The sequence below is a fragment of the Pogona vitticeps genome, chromosome 3 (genome assembly GCF_051106095.1).
Source record: "Pogona vitticeps strain Pit_001003342236 chromosome 3, PviZW2.1, whole genome shotgun sequence".
Taxonomy (NCBI): Eukaryota; Metazoa; Chordata; class Lepidosauria; order Squamata; family Agamidae; genus Pogona; species Pogona vitticeps.
Genome location: NC_135785.1, coordinates 103,568,244 through 103,591,243, shown reverse-complemented (window position 1 = coordinate 103,591,243; position 23,000 = coordinate 103,568,244). Strand labels below are relative to the sequence as shown.

General features: G+C 42.2%; 1 protein-coding gene across 1 annotated transcript; it reads left to right on the top strand.

The window, feature by feature from the left end:
• The first annotated feature begins 212 nt into the window (after positions 1 to 212).
• On the top strand, positions 213 to 22,630 carry LOC110080714 (synaptotagmin-15). The gene is made up of 8 exons (XM_020796841.3): positions 213 to 614; positions 5,934 to 6,126; positions 11,690 to 11,832; positions 13,776 to 14,071; positions 14,565 to 14,735; positions 15,404 to 15,524; positions 16,335 to 16,514; positions 19,005 to 22,630. The coding sequence occupies exons 1-8, from the start codon at positions 608 to 610 to the stop codon at positions 19,139 to 19,141; spliced, it is 1,248 nt and encodes a 415-aa protein (XP_020652500.3). The 5' UTR covers positions 213 to 607; the 3' UTR covers positions 19,142 to 22,630.
• The last annotated feature ends 370 nt before the right edge of the window (positions 22,631 to 23,000 follow it).

The window sequence follows — 23,000 nt, the reverse complement described above, 5'->3', positions numbered from 1 at the left end:
CATTTAAGAACAGCTATCTTTCAAAAAGGCTCTTGAGGCTTTATAAGTTGTAACATTTCTGGCAGTTTTCCTAACAGTGCCAGTGTCCTAGCTATAGGCTTTTTTTTAAAATATCAGAAGGACGCTTCAAAGCTGAAACGATTGCGTTCAGGAAGGAAGGAAGGGGTGGTGAAAGGCAGGAGCCACTTATGCTGTTCCTTGCTTAGACTACCAAAGTCAGCAGGTTCTCCACAAGTACTGGGACATTAAGGAGCTCGCTTGTGACCAGAAGGAGGAGCTGATTGTTCAACATCCAGTGGAGGAAAGAGGGAAGGAGCCACACACCACAGCTCCAGCTCTTGCTGCCGCTGTCATTGTAATCTCAGGTGCTGTTGCCAGATCCATGTGGGAACAAGTTGACAGCTAGCACCTGAGGTTCTCAGGAGCAGAGAAACCTTGGCGGTGGCTCTCTCTCTCTCTCAGCCACTGCAGATGCCCCAGTCCCAGAGAACAGGTGGGCAAGGAAGAACAGCTGCTTACAAAGACACGAATCTCTGCAGAGGACAAGGACTCTGAACCACACGGCTGAGACATCTGCGATGATGCCAGTTTTGTACCTTTAGGACCCATGTCTGGTAAGTAACACCCCAGGAGGTCTTGTACACAGTATGGGAAGAATTCTGCCTTTAAAGCAGGGGGGTGGTGGAAGAAAAGAGTGCAGCTTACCTGTCTTCCTGTGGAACCCAGTATCTGCTGCCCTTCAAAGTACTATATCTCTGGTTTGGGCAGAGAGGAGGAGGAGGAGGGAATACGTGAAATTTGTCCTTGGTAAAAGCCACTCCTTTCTCCTGATTTAACCTCTCTGCTCATGGGGAAGGTGCTGAGTAACAGCAATTTTCGTCCCCTCGTTCTTACCTCTTTGGAGACACAAATGTTTTAAACCTGGAAGGTCATTAGTCTTTCAGCCAATGTAGGTTTTCTTTTTGAATGCTTAAGAGTGTGATCATAGGGGAAGATGGATCACAGTCTGGACCACTTGTGGAGCCATCTGGTGTGATCTTTTCTCTGGCAATCACACAACATATGGGGAAACGTGCTCCAGTCCAGCCCTAATCTTTCCCCAAGATGGACCTTTTTGGTCCACCTGTAGATTCCCTACTTTTAGGAGTAGGGCTAGAGCAATTTCCCAGCAGACAGAAAAGTCACTTTAAAGGAGATTACAGTACTACCATTAAAGTGATCTTACCAAGTGCAGTTAGGTGCCCATCTTTGCAGCCCTCAGATCTCACCCTTAGCCAGTGATTTGTAAGTTATAGCATATTACATTTACAGCATATTGCAATTTCACTCTTTTGATTTTGAAAACCCTCTGTTGGTTGTAAGGGGCTTTCAGAGCCCTCCTGGCAGATTATGTAAATCCAAATTATCTCTGTGTTGTTGGCTGTTCCGGTGGAAGGACAGACCAAACTCCAAGACCATTAATGCATATGGAGAAGCAGGTATTTGAGCATTCACACCTTCTCTTCCTAACCTGACAAGCAGCACTGGCTAAATGTCTCTCTTACAAGCGACTAATGAAAAGAGAAGAATCTTGAGTCTGGGCATCACCCCTTTGCACTTGGTCCTCCAGATGTCACATCAACATGTTTCAACCAGAGGGAATAGTAGTACTTTATGAGTAAATTTTTATAAAAGTGGGGGGTTGAAGATTGAAGCCCTAGGGGTGCTGGCTAAATGCATTTGGGCTCCTGGGGATCCTCTTATAGCCCGTTAGCTGCACCTCACCAATTTTTGCTCTACATAAAGCCACAAACATTACTAGATATTTGAAAGGTCATAGGCCATAGACACACATCTACGTAAAATGTTGCATATGATGTATTTATCTGTATAGAACAGTGTTTCCGAAACTTTTTTGACTTGCAACCCTCTTTTATAATAGCCAAGTAACCTGTGGCTCCACCACCATATTTGCATAAAAACATTTTTAATGGAATAAAGAAAACACATTAAAATAGAATATAATTTTAACCTAATATATTAATATTCATGCAATAATACATAATTATGGGGGGAAATGTAAATCTGCCTCTACCATATAAAATCTGTGAAGGAAAAAAAGTCAATACACAATAAGAAAACCAAACAACCAAAGAAATCGCTCTCCCTGCCCCCTTCTGTCTCTTCTTTCTTCCGGGAGGAAGCTTTCAATTTTAAAACATTTTTCTAAAAGGCACAAAGCATCAATATTACCCTAACAGGCTTAAACCCCCCCCCACAAAAAAACCCAAACAAAAGCCCCTTTGCTTCTTTTCCATGCTCCTTCATAGAGGAGCAGAGGATATTTCTAATTTCCCAATACATATTGTGAAATGGCTAACTTGTCTTCTTAAAGGTGTGGGCAAGAACATTCTGGGAACATGCTACTTCATACTGCCACTTACATCGTCTGATTGCCAGGAAAAGCAGCAAACAAGCCCATCCCCACAGCAGACCAAACAGTGGGACAACTGCTCATGTAGCCACACCCTTATTTTTCATTCTGGGCCTGTTTGCTGTCTCCGTCTCCACTTTAAGCTCCCTCCTCTTGATACTGAAAACCTCCTCCTGCTATGTTGCTGAATCACTGTTGGGCCCCCTTTTTAGCGGATCTCTCTGGAATAATTTTATCATCTTCTCCATAATCCAAGAGTCAGCCAGAGAACTTGTTATCTTGCCTTTCCTCCCTAAATTCTTGATTTTGGTCTAAGTCTGTCTTCTCTGGAGATCGCTGCCCAGTATTTCCCTTTCTTTCCATTGCTCTGGCTGTAGTCACAATCCTTCCCAGCTTTGCTTTGAGACCGTTGAACGAGATCAAGGACAGGTGCCCCTAAATCTCATTTCAAATGATTTCTGTTTTGGCTGCTGTGCCAGTACAGAGGTCAAGAGCAATGGATTACAGGAGAGTGATCAAACCTTAGCCAAGAGTGTGTCTAGGGGAGGGAGAAGGAGATGCTGTGAGGACTCCTAATGTGGGTGCATGGAATTTTGTAGTCAAATATAACAGGAAAAAGACTTACTGTAAATCTGAAGAAGGAGATGAAAGGAGAAGAAAGAAAAAAGCCTTAATGCTAGGTAGGGAGATCTATACCCGAAAGCAGGTATGAGGAGAAGAAGACAGCCCTTCCTAAAAGGAGGAGCAATAAAATTTTGGAAGACCCACCAGGCTACATTGAAGAAAAAGGAGGGAGTTGGGGAAGGTTTGGGCATATGACTGGTCGCAAAGGTGGAGTCTGCTGTCTTTAGAATATTCAAGCACCATAATGGACTTGTTTGGCACTGAAGTGGAACATAAACCCTCTCAGACAGCAGTTTTTATGCTATTTTTGTTCTGCTTGGCTACATGGATTTCATCATCTTTTAATTAGTTGTTTACCTAGAATTTTTGTCTCCTAATCTAATTTCCAATTAGATATTCCACTCTCTAACACCCCCGGAATCACTATCCTGAAGAAGGAAGCCCACCTATCTTAATTTCATTAATAGGTTTGTAATTTCCTCTGTAGGCAATTAATTACCAATGAGATGTGTCACGGTATCATGGTCTACGTGACCTCTCCATCTCAGATGTATGGCTTCTTTCTCTATTGGAGTGCACATTTTATAGGCTGGCTTTCTATGGTTCACCCAGCACCATATCGCTTCTGTTGAAGTTCTGAGAGGCATCTGTCTGGGGGGGAAGTCATTTTCTTTCTTGCTGTCTCTCTCTCTCTCTCTCTCCCTTGCCTCCCCACCTTCCTTCCCTCCTTTCTGGCTGACAGCAGTGCACTTTCCTCAGCTTATGGTCACCAAGCAATTAGACATACAAACTCCAAAGCAGAGGCAGGTGAGCATACTAGACAGTTTTACAAAGAAGGGGAAAATATTTTTTTTCTGTTCAGTTATGCCTCCAGCCTAGAACAGATCTATCAGAATCCCTACTATAGCCTCCTCAGTGGTAGAAGGGACTTACAGCTGAAAAATGCCTCTGGCAGCAGTGTGGCTGAGCTGATGATGGCAACTTAGGTGGGAAAAGAAACTTACCTCTCAAACTGCCCCCTGTAGCAACCAACACCAATCATCACCGACAAGAAAGAGACTTTGCCCTCCTCCTCTCCTAAAGAGAGTTATGGGGGAGCCATTTTGTTTTTGTACAATGCTACCTCATCATGCACCTTAAAGCCTGAGGTGTTCTTGTCCCCTGCTGAAAACACTGAACAATGTTCAGTGTCCCCCAATGTCTAATGTCCCCATTAGAAGTAACTAAGTCTTGCCTTATATACTGAAAGCATAAAATTGCCATCAACAAAAATAAGAGGCCCTTGGCCATCTCTGGGAGGCAACAGTGGTGAAGCACTCCTCAAACATACTCATATACCCTAAAGAAACTTGACAGCATACAACCACAACCACTGCCACTACATGTAGATTGAGATGACTGAACGGTAGACCTGGAATGTGAGCCTCTCCAATGTATCTGCATAATGTGCTGCCACCCCACTTGCATCCACATTTTACAGATGTGACCATCAAATGTGAAGAGTACATGCTCTTCCTTCAAAGAGGTAACTGGTGGAAACTGAAAGAAGGGTCTTGGCATTTAAGTATGATACCTCTAGCAACTCATAATGACAACACGGTAAGAAGAGATGGCCCCCCCACCCACAAAGCTAAACTAGGGGTACTGTTTTACCAAGGGCAGGGTGTGTCCTTAGCAAATAGGGAATGCTGAGCCACATAGAAATACCCCTTTCTAGAGGTTTCATGGGAGGGAAGGCAACACAGACAAATGATCCCCTTGTTTCAACAGCTTAACGGTTTCCAGTCTGTTTCTGGGCACAGCTGAGACTGCTGCTGATATCTTGGAACAGGATATTTGCTGGATGGTGCGAAATCTTTGCAGGAAGCCTTCCTTTTGGTCCCTTACAGGCAAATTGGTACGAGTTGTTTTTAAGTCCCAGTTTTGGGTAGAAATCTAATTAAATCAAATAAAGTTTGATAAAAGTGAGCCCAACATTCAATGAAGAGATATGACTATGGAGCCAGCAATTGATAGCAATCAAATTTCCGTGTTTTTCTTTTCTTTTCAAACCCAACATGATAACTGATTGGAATGGAGGGTGGAAAATGCATCAGTAGGACCACCCCTCCACCACCACTGCAGATCTACTATTAAGTCTTTCCTGAAAGCAGTCACTCAGAACTATAACCAAAGTATGCTTAATAGCTGCAAAATGATCATATTTTATTTATTTAAGTCAATTAGCTTGCTAATGTTTCCTGATGATTTCCCCCCTAGTGGGTACTGTCTGGAAGTTGTTGTAGTTAGTTTTTTTTTTTTTTAAATAGCCTATTAGAGAGTTAAAAAACAAACAAACCAGAAAGTGAGGCAATGTCTCCCAGCAGCAGTGGGCCTAAGATCAGAATTCAGCAAAGTGAGAAAAGATTGTCGTTTGAAGCTGGAAAATGGTTTGAAGCTGGTAAGCTTGGGCAGACAGGCAACCTTCCTCAGGGAACTGAGCACAGATACAAATTTTGAAAAATTATTTTTTTTCGCTGAATAATGCTGCCTGAGATGATGATAACAACTTGGATGGAGTTCTAAGGGTTGTGGCCCAGCGATAATTTCTAAGATGTCAGTGTGAGCATCAAAGATAGTGGGCCTCAATAATTCACTCCCGGAGCTTTGGCAAGAGCAAAGGGAGTGACCGAGGTCTTGAGGAGAGAGGAGGAGGAAGCCCTGGGTGTCCCTTGTAGGCTTTTTTTTCTAGTATTCAACATTCCCCTGACCGGCCATCTGTTTGGCAAAGCAGTTTATATCCCCCAAATCTTCAGGAGTGGTTCAAGGATCTAAATGTCATTTTCCCATATGTAAAAATGTTCACAGAAGTTTCGTTCATATATGTTTTGGTCCGTGTATGCTTTTGGGTGATCAGAACAAGCAGCTGCTGTGGCAGGAGGCGTAGTCGGAGGGATTCTTCTGTTGGTTCTCATTGGGATAGCAGTGTACCTCTGCTGGAAGAAAGCACACCGCAAGGCTTCTTATGAAGAACTCACTGGTCCAACTCTTCCAGTTTGGCAGGAGACAGATGTCGCCCAGTTGTCTTCAATTCCTCCTCAGAAGGCAAGGTAAATAGTGATCTCTGCGCTTGTCTGATGCACCAGTCACCTGACTCAGTGTTTCTCAGTCTGTGGCTCTCCAGAAGTTTTAAGAGGCCCACTCCCAGTATCTCTGACCATGAGCCACATAAGATGGAGCTGCTGGAGGTGAAGTCTAGAAAAATCTTAAGGACCAAGAATTAACAACTCGTGAGGCTACTATTAGCACAGAGCATGAAACATTAACAAAAAACTGCAGCACATCTTAGAAGCCATTTTGTTACAGCACTTACTTCTCCTGATTGACCTTTTATTAAATTAACCCATTCAAATGAGGCACTGTTACTGGATACAATTGCATGTCAAGATATTTGTGCCCCAAATATCCTCCTCTTCTACCTCAGTAAATATGCTTTTTACATACCATCTTCAAGAGCATCATCTCTTCTAATTCCGTATTTGCATGTCCTGGATCATCCCGATCCCTGTGGAAATGAACAGGTTGCTTACCTGTTAACAGTAGTCAGTGCACAGCCTGAGACCCAAAGATAGGTACTAAAATGGGACCGGAGGGCAGGTTGTGGGAATGCATAGATGATTACACAGAGAACCACAATTGTGGGTAAGCAACCTAGTCTTCTTTTGAGATCTCTGTGCATCATACATATGGGTGGATAGACGCTAAAAGGTAGCAGATGTCAAGACTGCGGTAGTGCAGTGTTGTCTGATGCGATTGGAAGGAGGCATATTTGCCAGTATTTTACTAAAGATAATAGTTTGAGCTATTCATACTGTTGTTGAGAAGGTGGATTGTTGTTGAGAAGAGATTAAATGGCCATTCTCAGCACCCTAGTATGAGATGAATAAGTATGGAGATTTATGGAGTGCTTCAGTCTGGTGGTGGTTGTTGTTAAGCTAAAGCCCCAGGAATGTCACTACCTTTAGTAGAAAGGTCACTTCAGGAACAGCTTTCTGCTTCTGAAAAGCAGTGAAGGGAGGGGAGGATCTGTTCAGAGTGAACCTAATTCTCCCACATGACATGCTGATGTTATCAAAATTAGAAATGTCACTTTGCACATAATCAGTACAAGGATGGGGGTCACTGTTTGCTCAAAAGACATGATGAAATGGCCTTGAGGACAATTGACAATATTCATGACTGGTTTGGTGGCAGGTACTGAGGAAAGACATTATGTTAAAGAACATTTCAGTTATAGTCACAACCAGCTAAATGTCCTCTTGTGGTTACATGACTTTTTACTGTGTTTATGTCATGCTTTGTAGTCACATGGTATTTATTCCAGGACGGGCATCCCAATCTGTTTTTGGGTTACTCAGATTCAGTAAGTGCCTAGAGCTGCGGCCATTTGACAGAAGTTAACTGGCGTAGTGACACAAACGCCTCAGAGAAATGAAAAGGATATAAAAACATTTATAAGGACATGCATGGTGACAGTAGTTCAAAAAAGTTGTGATAAGATCATTCACACATGCAGCAAAGCAACTTTTGAAAAAATATATCCACAACAAAAAAAGTGTAAGCCTCTGGCTGAGTGAGAAATGATCCACAGTTAGCATGCTTGCCAGGCAGAAGATTTTTATGGCAATGCATCATGCGACTGCAAATTTAAATTGCAAAATCAAAGGGGGAGAACTGGAAAACACTTCCTTGGTGTGGCCACGGCCATTCTAGATTTTCTTTAGAGACATTTTCCCTCATTTAATGGCTGAAGACTGACATACATTCTCTCAGCAGAGAAGGTGTTCCATGAGGCTAATCCTGCAGTGGAACACCTTCTCTGCTGAGAGAATGTATGTCAGCAGAGAAGGTGTTCCATGAGGCTAATCCTGCAGTCCTCTTCATGGATTGCTGCCTTGTCGTGGCGAAGGGGCTTGAGTAACTCAGAGAAACTATGGGCTATGCCGTGCAGGGACACCCAAGACGGACAGGACATAGTGGAGAGTTCCGACTAAACGCAATCCACCTGGAGTAGGAAATGGCAAGCCACTCCAGTATCTTTGCCAAGAACGCCCCATGATCAGAAACAAAAGGCTAAAAGATATGACGCTGGAAGATGGGCCCCTCAGGTCGGAAGGCGTCCAACATGCTACTGAGGAAGAGCGGAGGACAAGTACAAGTAGCTCCAGAGCTAATGAAGTGGTTGGGCCAAAGCCGAAAGGACGCTCAGCTGTGGACGTGCCTGGAAGTGAAAGGAAAATCCAATGCTGCAAAGAAAAATACTGCATAGGAACCTGGAATGTAAGATCTATGAACATTGGGAAGCTGGAGGTGGTCAAACAGGAGATGGCAAGAATAAACATCGACATCCTGGGCATCAGTGAACTAAAATGGACAGGAATGGGCGAATTCAGCTCAGATGATTATCATATCTACTATTGTGGACAAGAATCCCGTAGAAGGAATGGAGTAGCCTTCATAGTCAACAAAAGAGTGGGAAAAGCTGTAATGGGATACAATCTCAAAAATGATAGAATGATGTCAATACGAATCCAAGGCAGACCATTCAACATCACAATAATCCAAGTTTATGCACCAACCAGCATTGCTGAGGAGACTGAAATTGAACAATTCTATGAAGGTTTACAACACCTTCTAGAACTGACACCAAAGAAAGATGTTCTTCTCATTCTAGGGGACTGGAATGCTAAAGTAGGGAGCCAAGAGATAAAAGGAACAACAGGGAAGTTTGGCCTTGGAGTTCAGAACGAAGCAGGACAAAGGCTAATAGAGTTTTGTCAAGAGAATAAGCTGGTCATCACAAACACTCTTTTCCAACAACACAAGAGGCGACTCTATACATGGAAATCACCAGATGGGCAATATCGAAATCAGATTGATTATATTCTCTGCAGCCAAAGATGGAGAAGCTCTATACAGTCAGCAAAAACAAGACCTGGAGCTGACTGCGGTTCTGATCATCAGCTTCTCATAGCAAAATTCAAGCTTAGACTGAAGAGATTAGGAAAAACCACTGGGCCACTCAGGTATAATCTAAACCAAATCCCTTATGAATACACAGTGGAGGTAAAGAACAGATTTAAGGAACTAGATTTGGTGGACAGAGTGCCTGAAGAACTTTGGATAGAGGCTCGTAACATTGTCCAGGAGGCAGCAACGAAAACCATCCCAAAGAAAAGGAAATGCAAGAAAGCAAAGTGGCTGTCCAACGAGGCCTTAGAAATAGCAGAGAGGAGAAGGGAAGCAAAATGCAAGGGAGATAGGGAAAGTTACAGAAACTTGAACTCAGACTTCCAAAGAATAGCAAGGAGAGACAAGAGGGCCTTCTTAAATGAACAATGCAAAGAAATAGAGGAAGATAACAGAAAAGGAAAGACCAGAGATCTGTTCAGGAAAATTGGACATATTAGAGGAACATTTTGTGCAAAGATGAACATGATAAAAGACAAAAATGGGAGGGACCTAACAGAAGCAGAAGACGTCAAGAAGAGGTGGCAAGAATACACAGAGGAATTATATCAGAAAGATTTGGATATCCCGGACAACCCAGACAATGTAGTTGCTGACCTTGAGCCAGACATCCTGGAGAGTGAAGTCAAGTGGGCCTTAGAAAGCCTGGCTAACAACAAGGCCAGTGGAGGTGATGGCGTTCCAGTTGAACTATTTAAAATCTTGAAAGATGATGCTGTTAAGGTGCTACATTCAATATGCCAGCAAGTTTGGAAAACCCAACAGTGGCCAGAGGATTGGAAAAGATCAGTCTACATCCCAATCCCAAAGAAAGGCAGTGCCAAAGAATGCTCCAACTACCGTACAATTGCACTCATTTCGCACGCTAGCAAGGTTATGCTCAAAATCCTACAAGGTAGGCTTCAGCGGTATGTGGACCGAGAACTCCCAGAAGTACAAGCTGGATTCCGAAGAGGCAGAGGAACTCGAGACCAAATTGCTAACTTGCGCTGGATTATGGAGAAAGCCAGAGAGTTCCAGAAAAATATCTACTTCTGCTTCATTGACTATGCGAAAGCCTTTGACTGTGTGGACCACAGCAAACTATGGCAAGTTCTTAAAGAAATGGGAGTGCCTGACCACTTTATCTGTCTCCTGAGAAACCTATATGTGGGACAGGAAGCAACAGTTAGAACTGGTCATGGAACAACTGAGTGGTTCAAAATTGGGAAAGGAGTACGGCAAGGCTGTATATTGTCCCCCAGCTTATTTAACTTATATGCAGAATACATCATGCGGAAGGCTGGACTGGAAGAAACCCAAGCGGGAATTAAGATTGCCGGAAGAAATATCAACAACCTCCGATATGCAGATGATACCACTCTGATGGCAGAAAGTGAGGAGGAATTAAAGAACCTTGTAATGAGAGTGAAAGAGGAGAGTGCAAAAAACGGTCTGAAACTCAACATCAAAAAAACTAAGATCATGGCCACTGGTCCCATCACCTCCTGGCAAATAGAAGGGGAAGATATGGAGGCAGTGTCAAATTTTATCTTCCTGGGCTCCATGATCACTGCAGATGGAGACAGCAGCCCTGAAATTAAAAGGCGCCTTCTTCTTGGGAGGAAAGCGATGACAAATCTGGACAGCATCTTGAAAAGCAGAGACATCACCTTGCCGACAAAAGTCCGAATAGTCAAAGCTATGGTTTTTCCTGTCGTGATGTATGGAAGTGAGAGCTGGACTATAAGGAAGTCTGGCCGCCGAAGAATTGATGCCTTTGAATTGTGGTGCTGGAGGAGGCTCTTGAGAATCCCCTGGACTGCAAGGAGAACAAACCTATCAGTTCTAAAGGAAATCAACCCTGAGTGCTCACTGGAAGGACAGATCCTGAAGCTGAGGCTCCAGTACTTTGGCCATCTCATGAGAAGAAAAGACTCCCTGGAAAAGACCCTGATGTTGGGAAAGTGTGATGGCAAGAGGAGAAGGGGACGACCGAGGATGAGATGGCTGGACAGTGTCTGCGAAGCAACCAACATGAACCTAACACAACTCCGGGAGGCAGTAGAAGACAGGAGGGCCTGGCGTGCTCTGGTCCATGGGGTCACGAAGAGTCGGACACGACTAAACGACTAAACACAATCCTGCAGTGGCCAAATAAGTGGAGGGGGAAGGATTTCCACCATAATGTTCAGCTTGAACATTCCCCAACAGGCACATTACTCACCTGGGCAATGCACAGACACCACTGTGAAGAACTGAGTTCTCCTTGTACTTTAAATGCTCATTTGGGACAAAGGACTAAAAGGCTCCCACTATATTGCCCCAAACTGCTCTTAAACCTTTACAAACCTGTTCTTGAACCTTTTTAGTGTCGTTTGTTTGTTACAGTCTCTGCATTTCCATCAAGTATCAAGTAGTAATAGAGTATTTTTGGAAAACAATAGGTGCATAACCCATGTAAAGCAAAATGCTTTTAAGTTCCATTTGTTCCAGTAGAAGGAATTTCACATATTCAGGCTTGCTCATTTCAGTCATAAGGATTTAGAAATGCTTGGCTTTGACTGGATTATGCCTCACATATACAATTAATGAGTGACACTTTTTGTTTTGTTTTGTTTTCTTATCCTGCTTCAATGGAATGTGTTGCTTGTTTCCGGGCAGATCAAGAAGCGTCCCTTTTGTTGTCCCGCCGAAATTTCACAGGCAAACTTGGGCCAATATAATAAATGGAGAACATATTCAGGAGGACAGTGACCCCTGTGTTACCCCTGCCTATGGGCCTCGATCCTCTTTCCATTCATTAGGTAGGTTGATGTTATGCAGGTGAGTAAAACTTGGGGAATTGAAGTACTGTATATAATAGATAGCCAATGGCTTGGATTCAGAATTAGTCATGTTTATAGTAGCTGACAAGAAAAACAGAGACATAAATTAGTGCAGCTATGCTAGGGATGGCTTAAGCTTGGACCAACTCAATTGACTGACAAATTGACTGTTCTCTCTCTCTCTCTCTCTCTCTCTTTCCATACACACACAGAGAGAGAGAGAGAGAGCAGAGAGAGAGAGAGAGAGAGAGAGAGAGAGAGAGAATGATCCCTGTATCCATGGGGGATAGGTTCCAAGCTCCTTTCCTGCAGATGCCTGAAACCACTGATAGTAGCAAATGTTGCAACAGTGAACACAAAAGCAACTGGCAACTGCTGCCAATTTGTGTTGAGAGCAAGGCAAGGAGTGGGGCGTTAAGGAGTCCTTGAGTCACTGGCAACCTGTTCTGTTGGAAGAAATGCTTTGACTCAGCTCTTGAAATGGCAACTGAAAGGATGAGCCACCACTCACTAGAATTAAGAGGCAGACATGGGAGATGATGAAGAAGCTGCCCTTTATTTCAGACTGCAGTCAAATGTGGTTAGGTGACACTACTGTAATGGAAACAGCGGATACTGGGGTCCTACTGTATATGACTAGCTATTTGTTCATCTGCAGAAATATTTGGAGATCAAAACCACAGCAGTGGGCAGTTTCTCAACTGGCACTATACACAAGGCAAAGAATTATCTATCTATCTGTCTGTCTGTCTGTCTGTCTGTGATATAGTGCCTCAGCAATAGTCTGCCAGAGGCAAAAAATATATAATTTTATTTCCTCTGCCCTTCCACAGAGGAGCAGGAGAAGCATTCAATTTGCTGATATCCTGAAGTGGCTCTCTTATTAAGTCATTTTACAATACCAGAAAGTGAAAGTGGAAGGAACCAGACTAAATAGGGTCAATTGAGGTCAGCAGACCTCAAACAACCCTATTTAGACTGCACCAGCCCACTCCAGACAGTATAGACGTGCCCTTAGTAACCCTAAGGGTGTGTCTTCATTATGGTCTTGAAGGAGAGGCATGTGGTAATCAATTTATCATGTCACCTACTCTCCAGAGGTCTTCAGTTGGAATTGGTCTGCATGTTAGAGGTTAGCTGTGGGTGTTTGATCCCACAGCTGAACAATCCTCACAGCTAGATTTTTTTGCTTTTGTTCTAAGGAACCAGGCAGAAAATTTTAGTTCTGTTTCTGTTTGAATCAAAAGTCCTGTGTGGAATATGCAGCAAACGCGTTGTCAATTGACCTTAAATTCATTGGTCTGTTCATAAGGGTGATCATATAAGCATTTACCACATCCAACCGGCTCCAACCTTTGGTGTGCCTGATCTGGCAGTGGCTGCAAAATTAGGCGTGCAGCTCATTATGCAGCTAATTTCATGAAGGAGAGCTGACGGAATGGGAGAAATTGCTGCACAATTGCCCTTGTGTGTGGTTTTTCTCCAGTTAGACTGTGGGCATTTTTGCATAGTTTGCAGAGAGGAAAAGTCATACATGCACACATAGTGTTTTCTGACTTCTAGCTTGACATAGTAGTTACTGGACTGTTCCTAGAAATCCTAACCAGAATAGCCAATTGCAAGGGATTGTAGGAGCCATGGTCCAAGATCAAAAATGTTAATCCGATCTGGAGGACCAAAGACTCTCCATCTGTGGCTTAATTTATGAGCTCTCAACATGGATCAATTTTGCATCTGAGATGTGATGTGAAGTTAGACTGAAGTTCTGTCATGAGTGTCTCAGCTATCACAGGCTGACACATACAAGTTCTTACTTGATTCTGTTGACATCGGATAATAATCTTCAACTGCATGTTCTGTACATTTGTATATTTGGTTTCCCTAATTCAATGAATTTGGATGATTTCTTTTTCTCAATCAAGCTGGATCATACCTCATAGGAGCCATCAATCCAGATCTGTACAGATTTCCTGAAGACAAGAGCGAGACTGAGTTCCCTGAGGGCAACATTGGTCGGCTTTGGTTCTCTGTGCAGTATGAGCAAGAGTCAGAAAGGCTCCTGGTCTCCTTGATCAAAGCCCGAAAGCTGCAGCCGCCTTCTAGCTCTTGCAACCCCTTGGTGAAAATCTACCTGCTGCCTGATGAAAGGCGCTATTTGCAGTCCAAGATCAAGCGGAAAAATCTTAATCCTCAATTTGATGAGAATTTTGTTTTCCAGGTACGGTTTCCAGTCACCAGAATGTTGTGTGGATTTGAATCTGTGGATAGGGCTGGCCCTGTCATTCAGCAGGGTGAGGGAGCTGCCGCACTTCGCAGTTGTTGGAAGGCAAGGAGCAGTGGTGAATTCCTGAAGGACAGAGCTTTGTGTGCTATATGGCCAGCGTTTTGGCCACTAAACTAGTCTGTTGCCCTCAGATACAGAGAAAAGATGTCCTGCAGTCAGTCTGGTTGATTTTTGTTGATATTTGGACGAGGAATGGAGGGATAGGAGACCATCTCACCTCTTTCCTCAGGCAGCAAAATGTCTAGGGCTCGCACTGAGTATAGCTGAGCATGTCTGAACATGTATAATGTATAATGATGGTTTTTATGTATGATGTATAATGATAGATCTTTATTTTTTAATGAAAAGTTTTCTGGGGAAGGGGCACTTAGCGGGAATGGAGAAACTGAGTATCTACTTTTGCAGTGTTCTGTTTGCTGCCACACAGATTTCCAGTAATGCGCTACATCAAAGGACACTGAAGTTCTGTGTCTACCATGTAGACAAACAGAAGAAGCATGTACTCCTAGGCCAAGTAACATTCCCTTTGAAAAATGAAATCTTAAGTGGTGATGGCAAAATTGTTGTTTGGAGAGATTTGGAAGCAGATAACCAGGAGGTAGGTAATAAATTGCAGGTTATGTCTGTCTGACAAATGTCACTGTTGTGTTTTTTTTTAAAATTCAAAGATATCCCATCTTGATAGTAGGTAGATGAGTTCTAGAGAACACAATACATTGTATAGACAGCCAGGCAAGTGTAGCCAAGAAAATTAAAACCCAAGCATTTTGTCATATGTTCTGTACAGTGGTGAACATAACGAAATTCATTTGGAAAAAGTAATTGGGATAATTGTGTTATAGGATTCTATTCTGTACACTTATTTTACTGGTCAGAATGTCTGTCTCTCTTGGTTAGAAAGCATCTTGGAGTCTGGGGGTTATATTGATCTTTCTGAAACTCACTGGGGGCTATACCTCCAAGCAACAGTTAGGATTCTTATAGGTGATGATGTCTTGATGGCAGAGCTTCTTGGTTCTTCCTAAGTCATCCTTAGCTGCTGCTTTGAGCATTGTTGTGCATCATATTATCTGATGTGGAGGAAGAGAAAAAAGATGTAGTTGATAACTGCTTTGGAACCTCATAAACGATGCCTTATGCAATCCATTTCTTAAAGTGACTAAAGGAAAGGAAAGCTATTTTTCTCATAGTGAAAGATTTGAAGAAACAACACTCTCTGTCTCTCTCTTTTTAACACAAGCAAACAACTTTCTCTCCTCCTAAAAGCTGCCTTCTGAACATGGTGATCTGCAGTTTTCTCTCAGCTACAACAGCTATCTGGGACGTCTCACAGTGGTGATGTTGAGAGCTAGGGGCTTGAAATTCCAGAAAGAAAAACATGCGATTGGTAAGTATTGTAGGCTAGGCAACATATGGGTTATTTTATATGCATTTTCAACAATAGAATGGAGTGAGCTTTTACCAATTAACTCCTATTTACTTTATCTAAAATGTTGGAAATTACTCATATTATACACAGTACAGTATAGTACTGAAATACTTTAGCCATCAGTGACTGTAATTCTGTTGTGCAATTCTGTGTCTGCAGCAGTGATGACATCACCAACAGCAGCAAGTCTTCACTGATTAAAGGATTCCTTTGGAAATTTTAGGGTGCATGTGACTTTGTTACATTGTATATGAGTTGCATGCACTCCAAAGTAGCTTTTTAAAACAGTAGCAATTTGTCTTTAATCAGAAGTGATTTACCATTGATAATAACATCATCTCCATTGTGTACATGCGGGTGTGCAACAGGATTTCAGCCAATGTTGAGAAAGGAAAGACTCTTTACTGAACAATGGAAGGGAAGAAAACTGTTTAAAGCTACTACATAAGTAAACAGAGTAAGCAAGTCAACAAGAAGAAAGCACCTTGGACTTGCCAGTTTCTTCTAAATAGCTGGCATTCTCAGAAACCATACATTTTGTAAATGAAACAGGTCCTCCACCATAAAGGTGTACTCACAAATCTATGCACCATGTGCTCTCTAAGTTTACTCCAGGAATTCTTGCATTTACTTCATAAAGAAAAATAAACTGGACTTTGAAGAAACCAAAATTAACAATTCCATTCAAGGCCCAGGGGTCCAGGTTGTTTTCTTTTAATTGCTTCCAACCTGTCTGGAATAGATTTCAATCTTGTTGTTCCATTCTAGGTGTTTTTGTTAGAGTGTCACTAATGAACCATAATCAGATCATCAAAATTAAAAGGACCAATACTGTCACAGGGTCTCCTGACCCATTGTTCAATGAGACTTTCAGCTTCAAGGTTGAGCAGCTGGACCTGGATACAACCAGCTTGAGCCTGTCAGTGCTCCAGGAAGCTGAAGGAGATGGTAAGGATATGCTAGCATTTTATAGTGGCCTAAAGTATTCTAACACCACATTTGACTTAAACACTGCCCACATAAATTATGCAGCAGCTGGGGCAATTTTTTTGAAATTAAACATGTCTTGCTCCCATCCTTAGGTCCCTACAGGCCCTGTGTAGTCCCTTCCACTGTCAATGAAGTCATCCCAGTGGCAGTGATTTTCAGAAACTGAAGACTTCCTCCCCCCATCCCATGCTCCCACAGTGAAAGGGATTATTTGGGACCTTGGGATAGAGGAGGAAGTGTTTACTTTCAAAAAAAAATGGCCTTGCTGATGACATAATTGGCCTTACTCTGCAGAACATACATGAAGAAGATTCAGACTACATCTTCTGGGATGAAGGCTAACTTCATGATTGTATACATGGTGTTTGCAGGATATGCACTTCTGGAGAGCATCACCATAGTTTCATTTCCCCCACAAATGTATCTTGAATGTATTTAAGAGGAGTGATTTGTACATTGCCAATATGTTCCCATTTTCTGGAATGGCACCACAAGATTCTGGAAAATGGTGGCATTAATGCCATCGCATATAAGGAATCATGAGGTCACATAAACATCATGCATTCCTGCTGAATTCCTTCATCCTTACAAAGATGTACTTTTTGCTGTCATCATGTGGGGAATATCCGGAACAGCCAACACCACTCCCTGCGCCACCATCACCACTTGTTTCAGTGCTTTTAACAGTATCCTGACATAGAATCAAAAATCCTGTTGGTTGTAAGCTGAGTGGAAAACTGCCTTGGCATAGTTCCATGCAATCTCTTGTTTTGGCTTTGTACGCATGGAGATCACTAACTGGAACAAATGGGACGTCGGCAAGGAGTTACTGTGTACCTCCTTGCACAAATGATAAAAACCGCAGGTTACTCGAGTCTGTTTCATGAGCCACTTGACAGGAGCAGAATCACAGCCAGAGAAATGAAGCCAGCAAAACTGCTCCTCACACACACTTTGCAAAAAGCTTCATGCATGTTCTGTAAGTCGGCTTTTGAGGCACAAATCATGTGTACGCCATGGGTCAGAAAAGAAGGTACATTTACGGGGGTGGGTGGGATGGAGGTTGCTAAGGTCCTTCCTCTAAGTGATGAAATACATATTTGTGATAGCATGATTTCCCACACAGTTATTTTAAGTGTGCATTGTTTTGCAGTCAGGCATCAGAAAGTAAATACAGACTTAAAATGAAATGCTGATTGCTGAGGCACAAATTCCCATCATGAAAGGACCATGGGTTAATTGTAGCGAATGTGCTTTGCTGTTTATGTCTATTTTGATTCTGAAACAGCCCCACCACTAGGTAGAAGAAGAGTGTCATGAAAGGGAAAGGCTCACATGTTCTGAAGTCATTTAATTTAATTTAATTATTATTGCAAATGAAGTTGGGGGAGAAGCACTTTTGGATTTTTCGTCTGAATTGCCAGAATATGCTGGTCAGCATTTGGTTGTATGTACTTTGAGGGCTGCTTTTTGAAGCTTTCCTTCAGGAAGTGAGATATTTTGGCTCCTATAGAGGTTGTGAGCATCTCACCCCCAGCAGCAGTAACATGGCTTAATGTGTATTTTCCCCCAGCATTGCAGACTGGATTGCCACTTTAAGCCTCACTCATTCCAAAGATTACAGAAAGTAATAGGACTAATTGAAAAGCATTAATGGATATATATGTAGCATTAATTTGCATGCTTGACTACCACTCTCCTTCAGCATTTTTAAACCTTTTGACATCTGATCCTCACATTTATTTCTGATGTGACAAAGCTATCACTCACTGCCATCATGTGCTATTAAATTTTATTTCACCTTATTGCAAAGAAGTTTAGTTTTCTGTTATGCTCTTAGAAAAATATAGGTTGGGGAGTTAATGAGTTGGGGCAGTTGTTAAGTTGCATTTGCATCATAGCTGTGATTCTGCTTCAGTCATATTTGAAACAGGAAGTGCCATATAGAACAGGAGGGTGGTCATCAATTCCACTTGGCCCACATGGGTCCACATGTCATATGATCTGTGGAGACTGAGACCTGGAATTCAGAAGTGGCAATCATGTTACAACTGTAACTTTACTTTATTTAGATTTATACCCCACCCCTCTAGACAAAGTCTACAAAGATCTCTACCATGCCTGAGAGCAGTGGACTAGTTTAAGGGATGCAAAAGAAACCAAAGAGGTCAGAATGGCAAGGAGCGAATTACTGGTCCCACTTCAGATGGACACTTCACTTTGTCTAATGGTAGTTCCTTACTATGGAGGAGGGAGGGAAGATCAGTAAGAATATGATATAGGGATGGACTGTTAGGAAGGGGAAGAGGAAATGATTTGTATTGATTGGCTGATAGATATATTACCCATCCAGTGACTTACCAACTATTATTTAGATGTACAATTGCCAGCTATGCTGCTGATGATGATTGAAAATAAGTCATACACTCTTTTTCCTCTCTGATTTAGAAACTTATCTACTGGGTTGTGTAGTTGTTGGGCCCTACATGTACACCAGGGGCAAGGAACTGGAACACTGGAATGAAATGATCAGTAAACCCAAGGAGTTGGTGAAGAGTTGGCATGCACTCTCTCTTAGCAGCTGAAGTACCGAGTGCTTTTTTTAAGTGGCTTTCTTCACATACGGGAGTGAAGACTATTCACACTGGTTATCTACACCACGGATTCCTGAGGTGTATCCTTTCCTTATATTCATCACCAATGTTCTGTGGCTTGATAGATGCAGACAACCGATATAATCCCAGAAAGCAATGGATCTCACTTTGATCTCTCCTGTGAGCAAGCCAGCTGAGGCCCTCCCTTTCAACTTAAAATTGTGTAAACTTTTAAATCATTCTTAACGTTACAAGCGTGCTTAAATTAGTGGGAAAAGGTGTTGGCCATAGGACATATATTGTAAACTTGAAATGTGATATGTTTTTAGAAAATTCAAGAGATCACCTGAACTGGAAGATTACTGGGCATTTGGCAGTAATCCAATGCTGAAATCAGTGTTCTTAAGTGCCTGTGCTGGAAAGTAACCTATGTGAGGGTTTTAGGTATGTCCAGATAATTCTTCCTCTGCTAACTAGAACCCTCTGCAAAGGATGGTCAACTTGTGGCTGTTCAGATGTAGCTGGATAACAGTTTCCATTGCCCTCTACCCACTGGTTATGTGAGCTAAAGCTGATGGAAATTCAGAAATATATGGCAGGTCATAAGTTCACCGTCCCTGCCTTCCACAAAGCATGTCATATTTTCCCCATTGAAATAACTTGGTGACATTTCTGCTTAAACAATAGACAACTGAGCAAAACAAAATGAGTTGGATGTACAGTGGGGTCTCAACTTACGAACTTAATCCGTATTGGAAGGCAGTTCTCAGGTCGAAAAGTTCTTAAGTCGAATCTGTATTTCCCATAGGAATGTATTGAAAACCATTTAATCCATATCTGCGCTTTTCGTCCATAGAAACAAATGGGAAGCTGCTATTCCGCCTTCTGCCACTAGAGGGGGATATTTTTTTTCTTTTTTCCTTTTAACCTAAGATGACTTAGCTTTAAAAAAAAGGAAAAAAAGAGTTCGTAACTCGAATCTAAGTTCGCAAGTCGAGTCCATATATTCTTATGAGAGCGGTTCGTAAGTCGAAACGTTCGTATGTCGAGCCGTTCATAAGTCGAGACCCCACTGTATTAAATATAGGTGTATGTTTAGCAATGAGCCTCACCTCTGGGCTATTAGGAGCACAGAGTCGTCAAAACAGTTAATCAGAGGAGTTAATCTGTTAGGAAATGGTTTGAAAAATAACTGGCTGGTCAACTGCAGCTTGCTTTTGTTACATTCTATAGAGCCAGTGTGGCACATCCTGGATAAAGTGTCTGAGTAGGGCTCAGGAGGTAAAGGTTCCCCTTGACAGTTTGTCCAGTCGTGTCCGACTCTAGGCGGTGATGCTCATCTCTGTTTCCAACCCATAGAGCTAGCATTTGTCCGCAGACAATCCTCCATGATCACATGGCCAGTGTGACTAGACACAGAATGCCGTTTACCTTCCCACCAAGGTGGTACCTATTTTTCTGCTCACATTTTGCACGCTTTCGAACTGTTAGGTTTGCGGGAGCTGGGACAAGCAATGGGGGCTCACTCCGTCCCATGGATTCGATCTTACGATTGCAGGTTTTCTGACCTTGCAGCACAGAGGCTTCAGCGGCTTTACCCGCAGCACCAACACTTCCCTTTAGGACTCAGGAGACCTGGATTAAATATTCCTGGCAGGCCATCGGAGCTTCCTGGGAGTTGGTTATTGTGAAACCCCTCCTTAAATATCTCACATATCTTGAAAACTCCCTTGTGGTTACCGTAAGTCAGAGGCAATTCAATGGCACAGAACATTCTTACTATTCATCTTGTGAAAGCCCCTCATGCTGGATCATAACAACAAAAGCCTGCAAGATTCATGTGGGTTATCCTGTTAGAACTGAGGGACTAACACAGTGGTTAATGAACTCATGATGTCTACAACTGCCTAAAGTTTAGAAAGCTTATTTTTTAGCTTCTAAAGATCAAGCTACAGGTCACCTATGAGAGACTTATATGGATTGTTTCTTCTTTCTGCTTTCTAAGAAGGATCATACTGGCCTAGTATTTGTATATTAACCTCTAGAGCTGGGAGGGGTGATCACAGCTTTACCTCTCCAGCAACACTTATTCACCAGTTGTGTTGGAAAACAAAATTTAGCAAGTTGGCTCTCAAAAGTGCATAGGTTCCAGTAAGGATGTTATGAAATGCAGTGGGTATAAAATTAAAGCCAGTTTCCAGTCCAATTCTGCCATGATATGGTTTAATAATCTCCATGTTATTGGGAGTCTTTTCATCCTGCCATAGGGATAATGGGGGTCACCTCAGTACAGGATGGCTAAAAGATCAGGCTTCTCCAGGAAGTGTATGCATGCAAGTGCAAAAACGTGCACAGCAAAATTAAAAATTGGAAGTTTTCTTCTCTATAAAGAAAACTTTCCTGTAAAGATAAGCTGAGATAAACTGGGTCTGGTTCTTTGCTTTGTTTACAAATGGTGGACAGTTTATTTAAAAGAAACAGAAAAGGTCACAATTTCAGCAACTTGCTGGAAAGTTAAACATCGGAACTTTTGCAATCTTTAAATTACACCCCTGACACTATGTGGGAAAAAATATCAGGAAATCATTTTAGTTGAAAGAAAGCAGGCTTCCCTCTGAAACAGGATACAGTGTTAATTAACACAATGACTATAACGATAAGAGCTTCCTTGCAAAAGTACAGCATTTTATTCTTGGTTTCCTTTTTAGTACATAATCAGGATCGAAGTTGTTCCCATAAGAGAACTGAGTATTTCATTATATAGGAGCTCACATTCCAGCTGAACCCGTCGCAAAGCAGGATATATATATGTGAAGCACACTTCTATAACTGTTGCTGGTCTGCAGTTCTCAGCATTCCCAACTACTGTGGGGCTGATAAAGAACACATTTTTTGTGAATTGACATAACATTAATAAGAAGCAGCCAGGGAGAGGGATTTCTAATTCTAAGTCAAGGCATTTTAAAGACTCTCTTCCAGATAGAAAATCCATACATGTTCAGAGTTTGAGTAGTGAGCATGACTAGTTAATTCTCCAACAACCGCCACCACACCACAACACAAAAAGTGGCTTTAAGTCTTGTTGAACCAGAGCTCTCATCATCCTTGGCCATAGTGGTGGGGCTAATGGGACACTGAGGGTCCAGTGATATCTGAATGGCTGCAGCACCACTACCCTGATTCTATAGTGTAAACATGAAGTGGACATAACCCTAGGAATGTATTCTTTGCCTGTTTTCTTTTTGACAGAGCAAAAGAACATTTTTGGCTATCACTTCAAACGAAGCTCTAGTTATGTGTTTGAATCAGTTGTTCTTAGGCTGTAGACTAATGTACTTGCTAAAGTTAGTGCAGTGAAGTCTGGAAAATATGTATTTTCCTCGTGCGTTTCGAACTGGCAGTGTATTTCTCTTCTCCTACAAAGAATACTGTACATGTTATGTCATAAAATAAATAAACCCGTGTATTGTTCTCAAATAATTATGGTGTGTGAGTTAGTACCAGTTTATGGCCTGCTTTCTGTCTGCTCTTTCCCAAAGTAATGAGTTTTGTTTGAAAGTTTTGACATGTGGCAACCTCCCCCCCCAAAAAAAAAACCCCAGCAGTGATAAGAGTAGCCACACCCATCCTTTGTGCCTTACAAAATGCTTAATCCAAGACAGGTATGAGGAACCAAATGAAGAAGTTAAACAGAAAAGCTCTTTGCAAACGCAAGAAGCCACTTAGCTGACGAAACCAGCAGGTCAAATACTTAAAGAGTAGCCAAGCAGTTGCTTTTTTGATTGAGGTGATAAGGCCTCTCTCAGAATCTTGCTCCACACAGTTTTTCCCCTTGAAGTTGCAAAATACC